Below are 17311 nucleotides of genomic sequence, written 5' to 3' on the forward strand. Positions count from 1 at the left end.
AGTTGAGGTCACTGATACCAGGTCAGGTCACAGAGGTCAGGTCACTGGGGGTTCACAATATGAAAGTGTCGTGTGATACGTGTTTTATGGTCCATTTTACATGACAAATGCGATTATGTGGGTCAGGCAGCCTTTGGGGCCAGCTTAGGTCACGTTCTGGTCAAGGTCAGGTCAAGTTCAGGTCAAATTTCAAAGTTGATATTTTTGCATAAAATGGGTATCGAATCGACGCAGCTCGTCACGGGGAGTTCAATGGTGGTCTTTGTTTTGCCGTACGAGGTCTAGAATCGCTAAAAAATGAGTTCAAAAATTTGACATCATCATTTTTGAACAGTTTTTTCGCTATAACTTGGCCAAAAAACGAGATATCGATCTGAAATTTGGCATGTATATAGAAGAGCGCAGGGACTATCACATATATTCCGGTTTTTTCGAAATTTTGAAAATTTTTGATTTTTTTAATTTTTTCTAAAAAAACAATTTTTTGATTTTGTTTTTGTCAAAAACCCAAAATTTTGAAAATCCGAGATAGCAGTTTTGTAGCGCCGCTTTTTGTCTACTAGACCATATAAAGAACTTTGAAATTACTTGATAACTGTAGATTTGGTGAGCGTTTAAAGATTGCATGTTTTTTTTGCTCATTTTTGCTCGAACATGACCTCAGTTTGACCTCAATAACTCCTGACCTAAGGTGACCTAAGACTTGAAATTTGGTGTTAAGGTGTCAAATTGATGCCCGGGAAGGTACTGAAAATTTGGCGGCGCTGCGCGCGGCCGTTTTCTTGCTATTCAGGAAAAACCACAGGGGGGGGGGCCAAAATGCCCCCCAACGGGGCGAGGGTAATAGGATATTGTGAACTATCATTTACACCATTTTGCATCAGCCTTATTATTTATAATTTATTTATGCAATTTTTGACATGAATACTAGACATGATAAAAAGAAGCAATATCTGTAACATGTTATAGTTCTTGATTAAAAACAATTTTACTGTTTACAAGTTTATTTGCTAACTCTTTTTAGCGGAGGTACCGCTGGTGGTGAAGTTTAGTGAAATCCGATTTTACATAGTTTGCAAAAATACTTATGAATTGTAAAGTTCAAACACTTGCAATCGCAAGTTTTTAGTGAAACAGGCCTCTGATAGTGGTATTTTGCATCGTTTATTTCGAGCTATTAATGATGCTTTCGTCAATCGTGTTTCCCATACCTGCTACATTGCATGATTAAATCGAGACATCCAGGCATTTAAACGGCACGTGCACTGTACCACACTTTTCAAAGTTTAATGCAATGCTTTAATATTACAAGCCGTGTGGTTCAAGGGGTGTGGTTAAACACGTTGAACCACACGGCTGCTGACGTCACTATCATATAGTTGTGAGCTTTTTGGCAGGTATGGGAAACACCTTCCAGCCCTAAGGCCGGGAATTCAATAAATGTCACCTCGCTTTTTTAGCAAAATCACCTCGGGCCTAACGGCCCTCGGTAGCAAAACCTCGGTGACATTTATTGAATCATCCCGGCCCCGGGCAGGAATATATTTACCTGCCTATACTATCGTCCAGCCCCCGTTCACGAGCTTCAGAATTCCTTTACCGTGACGTCATCACGGCGCATGAATTTTCCTTCACCCATAGAAATGCATGCAAAGCATGGTGTGTTTCAGGCGGGCTAAGGAGAAATGTAAGGCCTACATGTGTTCAAAAGACGTACCACTAAGCCAATGGATTCGTCTCATTACGATAAATGGGGTTGAAATCAAAACATTCGGCCTATATTTATCTAAAATGGGCCAATCAAATGGTCCCTGCAACTCATAATGAAGGATTTCCTCTGCGTTGAAAAATTTGTTTCAAGTGTTTTTTCATCAGCGACAGGGGAAATCCTTCATAATTGCTACCAGATTACTACCATATTCCCTCGCATTTCTGTTGCGCATTGCCTCACAAATCAGAGTTTTGTGAAGTTTATATTAATTTAATTGTCATATTTTGACTGATTTTGGCGATTTTCAATTATTTCAACGCAGCATGGATCAGATAGCTCTCATAGTTTGCTGAAGAATGTGGCTTTTGCTTGGTTATTTTCAAGTTATCTGTGAATTGGTGCGCCGTGATCGTAGCATTATACAAATTATATCAACTTTAAAAATTGAATCAACTTTTGAAGTGAAGTTCACATGAAAAATCAAAAGTTCAAGCATAATAATTGTTTAAACATAATGATGCAACATGTGTCTCCCAGATGGAACTTATATTTCCATTGAAAACTGAAAATGGAAAACAGAAGATGGATCTGCGGAGTTACTGAGATCACAAGGTGCTCTTGATTGTTGGTAATAGAAGATGTTGAGAGAACTTGTGAATCTGCATACCAGTCCTGACTTGCTTGATTGTTTAACACTATTTTAATTCTCATAATTGTGTAATGTGTAGTGACTGTGCACACTGCGCAGCACATGTGCGCAGAAATGTGCAGGTGGCTGGTAGGTGGGTTCAACTCCGGAGATGCGAATTTGGATGTCAGTTATAAAATTAATGGTTATGCCTTGTAGAGTAAGCTCTGCTGTTTTTTGTAATTGTCTTTTTTATAATTGTAACCTACAATGCTGTTAGTTTCATTTTTATTAAAATGCTCGACCAGAATTTGCACTTGTTCATGCGTGAATGGCTAAGTTTGGGGTGTTTATTCAACCCTGACTGCTCAAGCTTTTCAAAAGCACATGACACAGCACGGCTAGATCAGCTGGTACCTACCTGTTCACTTTTTGTTTTTGGTGGTGATGTGTTTGCTGTTTGTCTTTTGCAAGGTGGTCAATGAAATAAAATAATGCATTATTTTGGAATGTTTCCTTGACAGAAGCCAGGAGCCGGATTGATGTGTGCTGGTGAATGAGATGGTTCAAAAGCATTATCTGATGTTATTCAATGTGCATAAGCCATAACATCCCTTTCATACGCTGAAGTTTTAATAGCTTCTCAGTCTCTGTCATTTTCCTGAAATATTGGTGTAGATAAGAGATATCAGTACCTTCTCAGAGGTACCTGCATTCTGCTGGATGAATATTTAATTGGTTGGACGAAATGGACAGGTAGCCTTATGATAATGTAATGTGAAATCTTATTTCTATAAATCTTTGAAAATGAATTTCTAATTATTCATATGTGCATACTTTTTTGATGACTAAGAAAGTTTTCCACAAGAGTAGAAAATGTGGGAAAGTCTATCAAATCACACATTCTGAAGGCTCAGTGCTGACAGAATGCTGCCTCAAAGAATAACTGACTTGCTGGGTTACGAATATTTCTTTATTTTAATTTTCAAATGTAATGTTCAATACATTGCAGTGAAATAACAAAATAGTGCAGTAAAATAGTATTGGCGACGATCAAACAACACGTGCGCCATTGATGTCTGCAAAAATTGCTACCAGATTGCTACCAAATCCGTGACGTAGCTACGGCGCCTTTATTTCCCTAGTGAACCAACCTGAGTAGTAAAGTAATCTTGCTATCGTCTACCAATCTGCCATGTGTCCTACCTTATTCGCGCCCAGCCAGCAAATCGGAGCTTTCCCCGTACGGGGAAGGCCTGTGGTGAGCTTGGGGCAGGCTCGGGGAAACCCCAACCGTTCTCCTGGGGAAAACGGAGCGTTCGCTTGGGATTTGAGACACTTTGTACGGGGAACTTTATGCGGGATTCGTACGGGGAAACGGTATAACTGCCCAAGCGTTCCCCAAACGTCCCCCAAGCTACCCCCGCGCCGACTATGGTTAAAACCCGTTGTTAAGGTCGGTTCCCCGTACGGGGCTTTCGAACATTTTCCCCAAGAAGATCCTGTGCGAGCCCCGCACATTCCCCCACCCGGCTATACGGGTTTATGCTTACTGGAGACCTTCCCCGATCGGGGAAACCGTGATTTTCCCCTAACGTTCCAAGACCTTTCCCCCGCGCGAACCCCGGCCGTTCCCCGACTTGGCAATGGCCCCACTGCCTTGTCTGCTTTTTTCCCCGTACGGAGAAGCCAGTAAAAACCGCACTGGGAAACATATCCGGGTCCCATTAAAATTGACAATGACTATTTATTTTGTCCGTAAACATACAAATATTTGTATACACATACTTGTATAAATACAAACAAAATTGTCCACTTGTTTCCCCGCAATAGGGAAATGATAAAACCACACAGGAAAATAATTAGAACCAATCCATTTGGCTATGCCTGTTTATTTCCAGACTTTCAGGACGCTTCAGCGACTAGATCACTACACAACAGTCGGCCAAGCATGGTATGTACCACCACAGCCTATACTATTTTTATGTGGAGTCCTTCATTTGATGAAAGGTTAACATAGGTACTTGATATACTCGTTACAAATCAAGACAAACACTAAAAAGGTTATTATTCACTTAAAATACATTGTGAACGCTTAGCAGGTGGCAAACATGACATACAGCAGCAGCACAGCAGTGACAAACAACAGGTGACGAACACGAGCACTGGTAACCGGTCTAACCCCAGTTCTAACACGTCGAACCCCAGTTTTTCCTCTGCAGTAGGAGTCTGTTCAGCAGATTGAGTACGACGGCTTTGCTGTAGTCTCCCTACAGCTGGTCCCGCCTTCCGATCAGTAGTGCCCTGGATCCACAACTCGAGTCTTCCTTCTGGCTGTTTCAGACACATCTCAGCGGTCAGCTGCCGCTGAGAGCCACCTTGCTATGATCTATGTCCCAGCGCATCTCCAGGAATTCTGCGGCTGTGGACAAAAACAAAAATATGTGCACTTGTAGGTATATCAATCAGGTTTTACAGCTAGCTACTACATGAAATGTCCTTATATGGAAACGTCAGCTTACGCTGAAACATGTTGAATGCCATTTTATAAAATTACACTTATTTATAACTTTTTTCCACGAAAAGTGCTTAAAAATTGAATGTGATATACTTAGAATAATTAATTAAATCCGGAAATAAAATTCAATAATTAGATTTGTACTTCTAAACATTTCTCATTCCAGGAAAAGTCATTAGGTAATACATGTTTTACGTCTATATTACGCCTTACGAAGTTCCTCGCGAAAGCACTTGACAGATAAATGAACGCCGTTTGACAATTAAAATCGGTTGCTATATAGTTTTTCAAGATAACAATCCCTTTCACAAGCAGAGCTGTCTAGTAGAGCCGCTGAAACAGGCTCTTCCCGAAGACAGAAAATGGAATGCGAGAGCCTATTCAAATGCATGTTATTTATTACAATCGCGTCAATGGGGTTGGGAACTCGATTTTTTAAGAATGCATGAAAATGATCAAACTATTTTCACAGAATTTATGGTGCATACCATTGCCTCATAAAATCAATAAGCTGAGAGAAATGGGGGAAGAAAGATAGGAAACTTGTTTTGAAAAGTTCTTGAAAAAAGATGCTCTTGATGCTGTTACGTCACATGTCACCTTCTGCGGTTGACAAATAATGGCGCATCTGGCGCACCACAGATTACATGTTATATCAATGGGTGAAAGATGTTGTTTGCTTCACTCTGCCATTCGCGCTGTTTTTAACTTTAAATTATGCTAAAACATTTACGGATGAAATGTTCAGTGTCAAAAATTGATGTGTCTGCCGTGTACTATATTCCCACTTAACATGAGCGCGTGATAAACATTTTATGTACCTCGAATTTTCAAATGATAAAGATGATGAATCGGAGGATGCTGAAAAGCAAAAGCTCATTCCAATATTTGGACTACTTTACGATTAAAATGTTTACATTCCTGTCATCTTATTGATCATTTATTTGTTCTTTTTTATGAAAATAACTTAAGGCGTTGAGAACCGAGGTAATTTCTATCTACCGTGCCTTAACTTGCCAGCAACAGCAATCTATCTACGCCCTACGGTGGCAAGGGAGACTGTGAAAGAAGCGTAAGATGGATTCTAAACAATTCTTTTGTGATATACTGAAGGGCAAAGTACAGAGAAGAGCGTACAAGTCCTGTTTTGTGCCAGGCTGTTGCAGTAGCACTTATGAAACTCCGAAAACGATCTTCGTTCATGTCCCGAACAACATTACCCTGAGGAGATGATCGTCTGCAATAGCAGGAAGAGCTGATGCAAGTACTTTGAAATCCACTATCAAGTCGGTGCTATTGTTGTAATGATCACTGTGAGGTGAGATATTTTGTGCAAGGGCTGAGTGTAATGCCCAGGAAATGACCTCCATTCGCCCCCTGACCGGTCAGGGTTATTAAATTTGAGTGGATGGCGGTCCGTTTGGGGTTCAGATGTCAATTGTATTTTGTTACTGTCAAACAATACATGTTATGCTGGCAGCGAATGTGTGTAACGTCGTTTTTCGAAACAGAAGTTAGAACTGTAACGGCAGAGTGCTTGCTGGTCTCATCGTAAGTATTGTAAGTGTTGTAAGCAAAAGCATTGTCAATATTGTAAGCATTGTGAGCATTGATGTATGGTAGATATCACCTCACATGATCTCGGCTCAGATAACCCTCTCCGGTGTCCCTGTCAGTAAATGGCACCTGGATCATTACAGATAAGATAATTTGTCATAATTCTTAAAGAATTGGGTGGTTTTGACTCGTTTACTCGAGGTGCAGGTCGCATTTCAATACTTTTCCATAGGCTTGCAATGTAAAGGTCACGACTCTGACCTAACCTCAGGTCACAGATCAAAAATTCTGAGATATACAAACGACACATACTGCAGGTACTGTTTTGAAGACTTGATGAAAGGAAATAACTTCGTGAAAAACTCAAGCTCTGACGTGTTTGCAAACTTTTCTGAGGTGGGGTCAACAAACCCGCTCTGGTTACCTGACCTGACCTGACCCGGCATTTTTTTTTTTTTTGCTGAGATGTGCGCAATGAGCATTTAGGAAAAGTCACCAAATATGAGCTGAATGTCTCGCGGCGTTTGGCAATTGTACAAGACAATCCTGAAAGGTCTCCCCGTCCGAAATAGGGTTAATGTGTAGGTATATGAAGAGTTGCAGATGCCAAACATACCCAGATCTAAGACTGCAGCTCCCAGCGCCGCTGCAACGTTTTTAAAACAAACATACATAGGACATACAAACATGTTTATTTGCATCTGTTTTGGATAATAGCAACTCATGGCGCCATCACCCGCGATAACTGTTAGGATTTGATATATATTTTTATTTAGGCCATTAGTTTGGCTGTAATGTTTATTAATATTAGTTGGGCGGAGTTTGGTAGTTTTTTATTTAACTTGTGGTATGTTGTGCTGATTGCGGGTTGTTCAAACCTTTCAAATGTAAGGACCTTATTGAACTCAACCCTACCCCTACACTACCCTACATACGACTGGACGCTTTCCAAGCCCACAAGCATCACGACGCCGAGATGGAATGTAGCCGAGAAATCACCCTCGTCATCTGCTCTAGAGCTAATCGTGTGGGGCGGCGTGTGGGGCGCCGCTTAGCCTATGGGGGTGCACTTCTAGTGGATGGGGGACGGGGGTGCACCTGCACCCCTTTCATATGGAAAGTTACTTCCCTGATTACAGCTCCCCGTATTGCACCTAATCAGGGAACGGCCAGCAAACGAAGGAACTATTTCTGGATGACAGGCGAATAACCGCTCACGCAAGGAGCGGAGCTCCGCCCCGTCCAAAGTGGCCAACAAAGCAGAGACAGAGGCAGCATCACATCTTCCATCAAAGAACTGGTTTCTGGCTTGGAAGATGAGCTCCATCTTTGCATCCGAGTCGGTGCTGTCAAGAATCAGCTGGTCTAATGGAGTGAGAGTAGTGAGACGACTAGCTATTGTATCAGAGCTGCCTGGTCTTCGTAGCATTTGCACCGATTCTTCTCGATCGGACTCTGAATTCTGTCCCTCCTGCGTATTACTTGAGGCATTGCTATGTAGCTAAGTCTTTGGCAGAGTTTCATTATCCATGCTTTGCAAACAGTGCCATAACAACACAGTTAATTAATCACCAAGCTTCTTTGCAAGTTCCAATACAGTTGAATCGCACGCGATTTGAGTGCAAAAATCAAGAAAAGTGCCAACTTGTTCCCGTAAAATATTTTGAATATTGACCTAAAAAAATGAGTAATTTCCAGATAAAATAACAGCGAAATCAGTTTTCGCTTGCCAATAAAACTCACAGATATTGAAGCTCCATTATTAAAGGAACATTTTAGTATATGCCATTCTTGATAAAACTTCTTAGCCACGCAATACCAGCGCAAAATAAAGAGACACTGAAAACACGACCAATCACTCCGATTTACCATAGGAAAATACATTGAAAATGTATGTCTCAACTGCGCCAAATATACAGACAGTTATATACCTACATGTGACGTCATGATTAGCCCGACCAATCAGAAGCAAGTTGTTTTCAGCCACAAATAATTAATTTCTGAACTAACTAGGCATTTTTTTAACAAAGTGATTTTAAATTAAATCATTAAAAATTCTGAGCTTTTTTATTTTACCAAAACATACAGAGCATGCAGATAGGTCCCAACCCTATTGTTCGCACATCCCTGTAAGTGGTTGATGCGATCGTGATTTCATGTGTTTAAAGGGATTATCAGGGTTTAAAAATTGAAAGGAATCGGCATAAATTTCCAATCAATGAACTCCCCAGACTCTGCCGATTCTAAAGATATGCATGAAATGTAAATCGGTACCAAAATTTGCGAGATATAGCCGTTTCAAAATCGACAAAATTGTACTTACTCACGCAAAACAAGTACTTGGGCGGCCAAGTTGGCCCATCGCTAAAATGTAAACAAAGAGCAGCCTTGGGAAATTTCGCCAAGGCCGCCTCACCGCACTGGCGATTTCCACAAGATTGTTTTGTTTTTGTCTGTTGTTTTTAGGGCCTTGCAACAAGATTTCAGTGCTTGGCATTGGATTTGGATATGAACAAATCGAAGATTTGCTTTTCAATAAGACAGCAAGAGTTATCAACATTGCCAAAGTTATTATATGGGTGTGATTTGAATAGCTTGTTTGCTGATCATCAAAATCTTGATGTTAATATCATTTAAATGTCAACAATTTTCAAGGATAAATTGGAGTGTTTTATTTCAATAAATTGAAATGTAAGTGCATCAGGCACAAGAGCTAAGTTTCAATCTGATTATTTTGTCAAGAGTGGTGAATCTAATGTAACGTCTTGCGAGAAAGCTTACCTAAGTGACTGAAGAAAGCGCTACAGTTTTTCAAAATCAATGTTGATCTGTTTTTTCGAACAACAGGTTGTACAACATGATGTGACATGACCTCTGTGCCCTGTACGTCACCCCTGCTGCTGCAGCAGAGCCCCAGCTTCAACTATAGTTTGTTATGGGTGGGCTCTCCGTGAACGTCTTGGTGCGTTTCTACATATTGTTGCTGTGAAAGGACTGTACATGAAAAAAATATGTAACTTGGTATGTTTTTTATTGCCCTGGTACCTACTTAATGTATATTTTTGTTGTTTATGAGTGATAAATGAATATATTTTGAGGAAAATTGAGTCATTTCAGTTTTAGTTTGTGGAACGGAACAGAAGAAGCTGATGAGTGTGGATCATGCTTCAATTGAGAGAATCATCCTCAGTTATCTACATATAAGCATGCTTTGTAAGCTCCTTGCATTTTGCCAGCTTCTACTTGCTAGTCAAAGTTTAAGAAGGGTTAGGGAGAACAATTGGTACACATGCCACCATGTGCAATCACCAAACGAATGAACGTGAGGGCCAAGTCCTCCACACAGCATGGATACTTATAGGTACTGCACTAATGTATAATGTTCATTATGTTCATATTAGCAACTCACCCAGGCAGCCTGCCTTGTGGTATTTCTGAGTTTAAGATTTTGCAAGACTCACACTAATCAATAAGGTAAATTATATTGATATGTATGGATGAACAATGTGCAAAGGGGTCGCACGTGCCTGCTCAGTGCTCAGCCATGGATGCACGTGCCTTCTCAACAATGGTCGTGCTTGCAGACATCTCCAGGGACGAACAATGTGCAAAGGGGGGGGGGGGGCGGGGGGGGCGTGCCTCCGCGGCCGCCTGTTGGCTCAGCCGCTGCTGCTGCTTGGCGCCGCTGCTGAGCGCTGCCGGATACGCCGCTCGCTGCCGGAGCTGCCGGAACAGTCACCGGAGCTGCCGCCCGCTGCCGGAGCTGCGGGAGCCGGGCCCGCCGCCCATCTGTCAGGACCGCCGACGGCAGCACGCCCGTCTGTCAGGGTCTGTCAGTGCCGGCAGTGGACGCGCGCGGGTGCGGGCCGGGTACGGACGCGCGCGGGTGCGCGCCAGGTACGGGGTGCGCGCCGGCTATGGACGCGCGCGCGCTTGCGTGCCGACGATGGGCGCGCGCGCGCGCTTGCGTGCCGACGATGGGCGCGCGCGCGCGCTTGCGTACCGACGATGGGCGCGCGCGTGTATGCCGACCATGGCTGCCGCCCGCTGCCGGAGCTGCGGGAGCCGGGCCCGCCGCCCATCTGTCAGGACCGCCGACGGCAGCACGCCCGTCGGTCAGGGTCTGTCAGTGCCGGCTGTGGACGCGCGCGGGTGCGCGCCGGGTACGGACGCGGCGTTCTCGCCGGGTAAGGACGCGGCGCGCGCGCCGGCTATGGACGCGCGCGCGCTTGCGTGCCGACGATGGGCGCGCGCGCGTGCATGCCGGCCATGGCCGCGCGCGTGCGCCCCAGCCATGGACGCGCGCTAATGCGCGCCGGCGATGGGCACGCACGTGCCTGCTCGGCAATGGATGAGCGACGAGCGTGCCTTCTCGGAAATGAGTATACATGCAGACATCTTCATGGATGGACGCTTTCAATATGTTCAATGTGTTGAGACGGATCTGAGTAAATTGGAGAGAAACTAGGATAGTTTTAGTCCTGCTCAACTGGTTCTGCCAATAAGTACAAACACCACCTTGCTGCCAACTGCTTACCAAATACCGCATCTGTTGTACGTACCCTTGCATGATGCATATGTACATAGGTACAGAAACAATTACAGTCTGTTGAAATTTGAAAACATGCACTGCTGAGCACTGTGGATGAATCTGTATGAACCGTGTGGCCCAGCGAAACCTTCTGGACCAGGTCATAATTGACAGTGAATTAGTAATCAATCCTTGCGAAGAGAAAATAGATGATTGTGCCTTAGATGAGCATAATGAAGAAGCGTTCCTGAAGTTGAGTTAGTGGCTTTCCATCATCCATGCCAGATGGCCAAAACACATCATTTCAATACTGTCCCAAAAATATATTTCAAAACACTTATTGCATGGCTATACACACCAGCTTACTCAGTCACCACACTCAAACCAAGGCCATATAAGGGTAGTAGTATAGCTCAAACACAGTCTACTGATACAAACGTCACTGGTCTCAAGTCTGTGCTCAATGCACCAGCTGTACACTACTCACAATACGTAAGGACTCAACGTCAGCCACCAATTTTCTACATCAAATTCACATCAGGTTTTCAATGTAACAATGTATGTGCCACTTCTGTACTTTGTGCTACAAACACAGAATAAATGATATCAGTCAGCAATGCATTGCTCATTGTCAGCCAGTCTGCAAAGTCAGTCCGCAGGCTTTGCAAGTAAGTGCAAAGTCTGCGGAGATCGGTTGCTTTACACACCACCAATATCATGCTGCAATGTGCTCAAAATATGCCCATACACCAACAACAAAGCACAACCATGAAGCACCACTGATAACACCTAACCTCAAAGCACACAACATGATAATTTATTTATTTTGAGTACCTACAGAAACAGAATGTCTCAAGGCCACTCGTGCTCACTCCGAAATCTGCCAGTCGCTCAGCCTTGAACATTGACATTATTTCATCTGAAATCTATTTTCTTCACTTGATCAAAGTTGATCTGCGTCATACATCTTACAACGGATGTCTCGAATTATTGGTAACGTTCAGCACTTAGCATTAACATTACAAATGATAGGTAACTTTGGTTCAACGTTCCATCCAAGCTTCTTCATTGCTGGAGCTATATCACTTTCAAGTTTTATTGCTTGAACTAAGACATTCTTGAATTACACTCGGGATGAGCTTAGTTTGAAAGCACACAGCATAATTTTTTAATTATTTTGATTTTTGATAACCCACAGGATATCTAGAAGCTACACGCACTGGCTACAAAGCCCACAAGTCTTGAACATTCGAATATGAATAGGAACAGCTTTGTTTCGCACAGATTTCGCACATGGCGGGATGGCGCCATTCCGTCCAACTCATACAGCCTCAGAAATTACAACAACACACTCAACTTACGGAATATCCGTCAAACAAATCTTATTTACGACGACACGAGCCAATGCTAACAACGCTTGCCAGTTGCGCTAGAGATATTGGAGTGGAGACGTCAGAGAAAAAAGTCTTTAGATTTCTCCCATTTCCCCACGTAACGTTGAACGGCCGTTGCGGCCTTATCTGGTATGCGACGGCCTTATCTGGCATAAAAAAATATCTCTAGAAGTCTCTAGCTAGTGTTAAGCCTATGGACTTATAGGGAAATGTATCCGAGTACTTGGTACTGCCTCCTCCAGGTACTGGCTGGCAGACGGATCAACTTTGGAGGCCCACCATTTGGAAATTAGGCAATTTTGAGACGAATGACTTCGGATTGGGGCCTCAGCCACCTTCTTCTACACGTTTCACTGAGTATCTCCGAAATTTCGGAAAAAACCCTGATAATACCTTTAATTAATGGGCTCTCGCATGAGATTTTCTGGCTGTAGAAAGAGTGTGTCTCAGCCTTTAGACTTGGGTGAAGGACAGGTTGTTCAACAGCTCTAAGCTAGCCCCCACCCCCATAAACTGCTTACCATCTTCGCCTGGAAGTCGCTCTTCGGTTGCTCATGCGAGCAATTACGCATTAACTCCACGCCGGGTTCATACTGCTGTTGTGGGTTCTGCCAAGTCCCGTCGGAAACCTTCCGGTCGTAACCGGCAGACGTCCCTCTAGAACAGAAGCAGATGAAGGATTAGGCTGATGACATTATATTGTCCGGGCAATTTAAGGATAATCTCAGACGGAGGTTGATGACCTTAGTCATTTTTACGTCATATTCTGCATATCCTAGACAGTTATCAAGATATTGTGTGTATCGAAAGCTTTGTCTTTTACAATAAACTTGATTTAGTATCGTCATTTTATATCTGTCATGGATTCGTTACAATTAAGTGCTTTAGTTCCTTACCAACACAGCATAGCTTCCTCGTCGAGCTGCGTCCTCCGTTGTTGCCGAGTCCAGCTTCTCACGCACTGACCCCAGCGGCCAGCGGTAGATCACGACTTTGAGCACAGGTCAGTCAAGCGGTCACCACATCTCGCCGTTCACCGTCTTCGTTCACAGCTCTGTAGTGTCGCCGCACTCTTCAGTGCCAACCATGGTCTGACCTGGAGCGGTACCTAGCCCACGGCTTGCTCACACAACCGCGCGGCGCAGTGACTCTGGACCGACTTCCCCCGCTCGTCCCGTCTGACACGTCGGCACGGCCCCATTCACGATGACAGATGGCGACAGGAGACGCCCCTCAACCAGATGTGCGGACGGAACCGACGGCGGCCGGTCGTTGCTACCCCTCCCTCCCCTCCCCTCGCTGCGTTGAGGCGACACATGTATGTCGTAGGCAGTGTGTTGTTGAAATTTTGATGCTTTTGTAATTTCAATGCGATGAGTGATGACAGAAGAAAGAAAACGTAATGTTTATGCCACAGCAGTGCGAGAAGAAACAAAGATCCTGAAAGTTGTCAAAGTTGTTTTTACCTCATGAAATAAGGGCACCAACGTTCGTTCAAAATAATGACGTGTGCGTGTCCTCATCCTCACGGCTTAGCAGGCCCCGTAAACCAAGACGGCTTTACCTCTCTTTTAGGTCGAAAATTACATACATCAAATGCCTCAATCAAATGTCTGCGAATAACCGTTTTCATGATAGGTAACTGGTACACAATTGGTAGGCATTTGGTCCAGATGCGGTGCCGATTTGATCAATTATATCAGACATTATTTTCGATTAAAACACTGAAATAAATAGGTATATGATATAAAGATATGAAAAAGAAATTTGGTGCAAATTTGGTCAGGTTTGATGCATTCGCCAGATCACCTGTCATGAAAACGATTATAAAAAAATTATATCGTTATAGGTATCGTTTTATCGTTATATCGTTATAAAATCGTTATATCGCTAATTTTTTTATTAATCTCCCTTCAATCGATGCATGAACCTATAGCTCTAGAACTGCTCCTAAGACTGCTTTTAGCATTCCCAAGATGCATTTTTCTTTATTGAATACTTGTGGAATTACATGCTGGAAGTCGATCTCAAAACGTCCTACTGGCGGTTGGGATTCGTCTGGGGATTAAGTGTAAAATCCCGAGCGGGGAATTTCAACAGTTCCCCTACTTTTCCCCAATCAAACTGTTCTTGAAAATGGGTCGGGGATAACGCACCCTTCCCCGTTCGGGGAATCTGATCTTTTACCCGACCGAACCCCAACAGTGGGGTTTGATTGGGGAATGCTGCTCTTTCCCCGTACGGGGATCGGTGTAATTTCCCCATGTCTTTTGAACATATTACCAATACAGTCGGGGAAGGGATGGGGAACACGGACCGTTCCCCGATCCGATAGGGGAATTGTACGTTCTCCCCAAGCTTTCCCCAACACTGTCCCCGCACTTTCCCCAACCGAATTGCTGGCTGGGGATCTGCATTGCAACTTGTGTATGTAGTTGGGAGCCGGTGGGTGGTGTGCGCGCTCGGGCCCCGCCGCTCGCCGCTGTCCTCACAACCGTTCAACACGCCCACTGGCAACACGCTTCTTTCGACCTCCAAATGTCTACGACACTTGAGTCATCATTCAAACTCATGTTTTGTGGACTTGCCGCTAGTGTGATGTTATTTTTTGTGTTTTCTTAACTGAATTCGGCCTTTCTGCCGTCCGTGTGCCCCTGGTATGGCTTGCTTTGCTGTGTGTACCTGGCTGCCACGTGCTGGCAGTGTTCCGACCCGTTGTGGGCCGCGGCCGGCCCGCTGACCGCTCCCCGGCACCTCGGCAGATGACAAGGCGCGGCCCTGCAAAGAACTGCTCGAGTTCCCCCCTGAGGAAGTGTACGAGCCGCACTACTTGTACAGAAACCTCTTGTTCGTCTCGCCCAAGACGGTCAACTTTGTCAACTATCCCAACAAGCCTGGTAAGCGCAGCGCATCCCGGTCGTAATTCGGCGGCTCATTGCAGTCGCACTATTGGCTTTTGTTTTGTTTTGTTTGCGCGGAGGTGTGGCTGGCCAGACATACTCGTGTGGCTGTGGCGTGGCTTCTTTTGCACGTCTCAATGCCCCACATTTGTAATGTTTTTAGTGTCGATTTGAACTTGTTGCTTGCTCTAAGGTGTGAACATGGATGAAGTATTCCTGGATAGGACACTCCCTATTCCCCAACGCTAGCGCCGGCGACCAAGCGGCCGCCCTGGTGGCGGAGCGCCGAAACATCGGCGCGAAGTGCACCTGCGGCCGCCGCGTCCGTGCCGAAAACGCGGTAATGGAGAGCGAAATTAGTGAGCTTTAGCTCGTAAGACACGATTTCAAACCATGTAATCATATTTTTATCCCTTTCTAATAATTTTTATGGCTTTATTTAATCACTATCACATACGGAACCATTAGACACGATCCGCCCATAGCACACAATGCTAAATGGCGCCTACGCCCTCGCCGTCGTGCGTGGTCGGAAAATCGGCGGAGTGTCCCATCCAGGAATACCTAATCCATGGTGTGACAGTATCACAGGCGCCTATTGCGCCCGGCGGCGCTGGCTGGCCGCCGAGCCGACTGACCGGGGTGCCGCCTTGTTGGTTCGACAGGCATTTCGGCCCGCAACATCACTGTGCGCGTCCAGTTTCTGAACGGCGAGGGCAAGGAGTCGGCGCTGCCGGTCATCTTTGGCCGCTCCTCGATGCCGGAGCTCGTCAGTGAGGCCTACACCGCCATCAGCTACCACTCAAAGTCAGTGAGGTCTACACCGCCATCAGCTACCACTCAGTCAGTGAGGCCTACACCGCCATCAGCTACCACTCAAAGTCAGTCAGCGAAGCCTACACTCCCATCAACTACCACTCAAAGCGTATGACATGGAGACATTGAGACAAATGTATATTTTTAGCAGTGGCGCAGCCAGAACTCTGGCGACGGGGGTGAGAGATGTTCGCGATGGGCCCCCAGTAGAGTTCTGCACGGCTGCAATTTTCCACAGCCTAGCCGCCCCACAGCCGCAGCCGCCCACAACCGTGGCAAACTGTGGGCAGCCAGCCCTCAGCCGGCCGTGGATACTTTAAATGAAATGCAACCAAATTGTATATAATAAGTTATTTTTAGTTAAAACATATAGCCAAAAGCACATTGCAATGGGCTATAGATTCTCAAGCTCATGAAGCATGCCCACACAAGTCCTTGCAAGGGGTTAAGAAAGATGGGTAGGTACTAGGTACCTACATGAACAGAAAACATAAACAACGAACCAGAATAGAAGCAGTGTAGACATCTAATGCCAAATCCTGAAGCATGGTTGTGGGACAGATCACAGAACAACAGACCCAGATACTTATCATTATCAATGTTATGGAAAATGAAACTGAAGTTGATGAACTGTCAAACAGTGATTGTCCTGATAGTCAAAACTCTTGCTTCTTTCTTACCTTGCATATTTTCTGGGGTGTGATATGCCAGGCTTGAAGCAGCCTTTTCAGCATGTCTCAAACTAATTTGATATGCAAGGCATCAAAACACTAGTGAGCATCCAAGAAAGAAAAACATTTATCTATTTTAATTTTTCCAATTTGACCCCGCGTTCGATGTCTCTCGGACGACGAAGTTTCTACGTCGTCCGAGTCATCGAACACGGGGTGATTTTCATTTTCCTTCAATCTGTGCTGAAATCACCAAGGATGTGCGAGCCACAATTGCCTCTTTCAATCTAAAATTTTATTTGAGTTTTTAATGACGTCAGTATCAAAGAAGTGTCAATTATTTTTGTGTTTCTACAAATAGCGCCATTAAAAATTAAAAATGTTTTATAATAAGATTATACAGTTGAAAATTTGCTGTCAAAGATTCAGTATCAAATTTTGACATTTTTAGAAAAAGACGTCATTTTATTAGTAAAGTCAACGGCTCGCGTAAGAAATATCGTGTTCAAGGGTTTCAACGTCATGTGAAGTAACCGTACGTAAGGTTTATGCTCCCTTATATTCTAATTCCATTGGCTTTGTTGA

The 17311-nt window shown here is 44.3% G+C and overlaps 1 protein-coding gene and 1 long non-coding RNA gene across 4 annotated transcripts in view; one reads left to right on the top strand and one right to left on the bottom strand.

Moving 5' to 3' along the window:
* LOC122383748 (dedicator of cytokinesis protein 7-like) overlaps positions 1-17311 on the top strand; it is a 649924-nt gene that overhangs the window by 201430 nt on the left and 431183 nt on the right. For all 3 annotated transcript variants that reach the window (XR_006256886.1, XR_006256885.1, XM_043370493.1), the window contains exons 11-12: positions 15102-15236; positions 15905-16046. Coding sequence is in view for 1 of the 3 variants with exons in the window: in XM_043370493.1 (XP_043226428.1) it covers positions 15102-15236; positions 15905-16046 (277 nt within the window). In the remaining 2 variants the exon portion in view is untranslated. The remainder of the gene's footprint in view (positions 1-15101; positions 15237-15904; positions 16047-17311) is intronic.
* On the bottom strand, positions 4073-13519 carry LOC122383799. Its single transcript, XR_006256897.1, has 3 exons — positions 13236-13519; positions 12861-12996; positions 4073-4761 (listed from the first exon to the last, which is right to left on the bottom strand). It is a non-coding gene; the product is annotated as an uncharacterized LOC122383799 (long non-coding RNA).

Source organism: Amphibalanus amphitrite, unplaced genomic scaffold, assembly GCF_019059575.1.
Source record: "Amphibalanus amphitrite isolate SeventyFive unplaced genomic scaffold, NRLGWU_Aamphi_draft 000013F_arrow, whole genome shotgun sequence".
Lineage (NCBI taxonomy): Eukaryota > Metazoa > Arthropoda > Thecostraca > Balanomorpha > Balanidae > Amphibalanus > Amphibalanus amphitrite.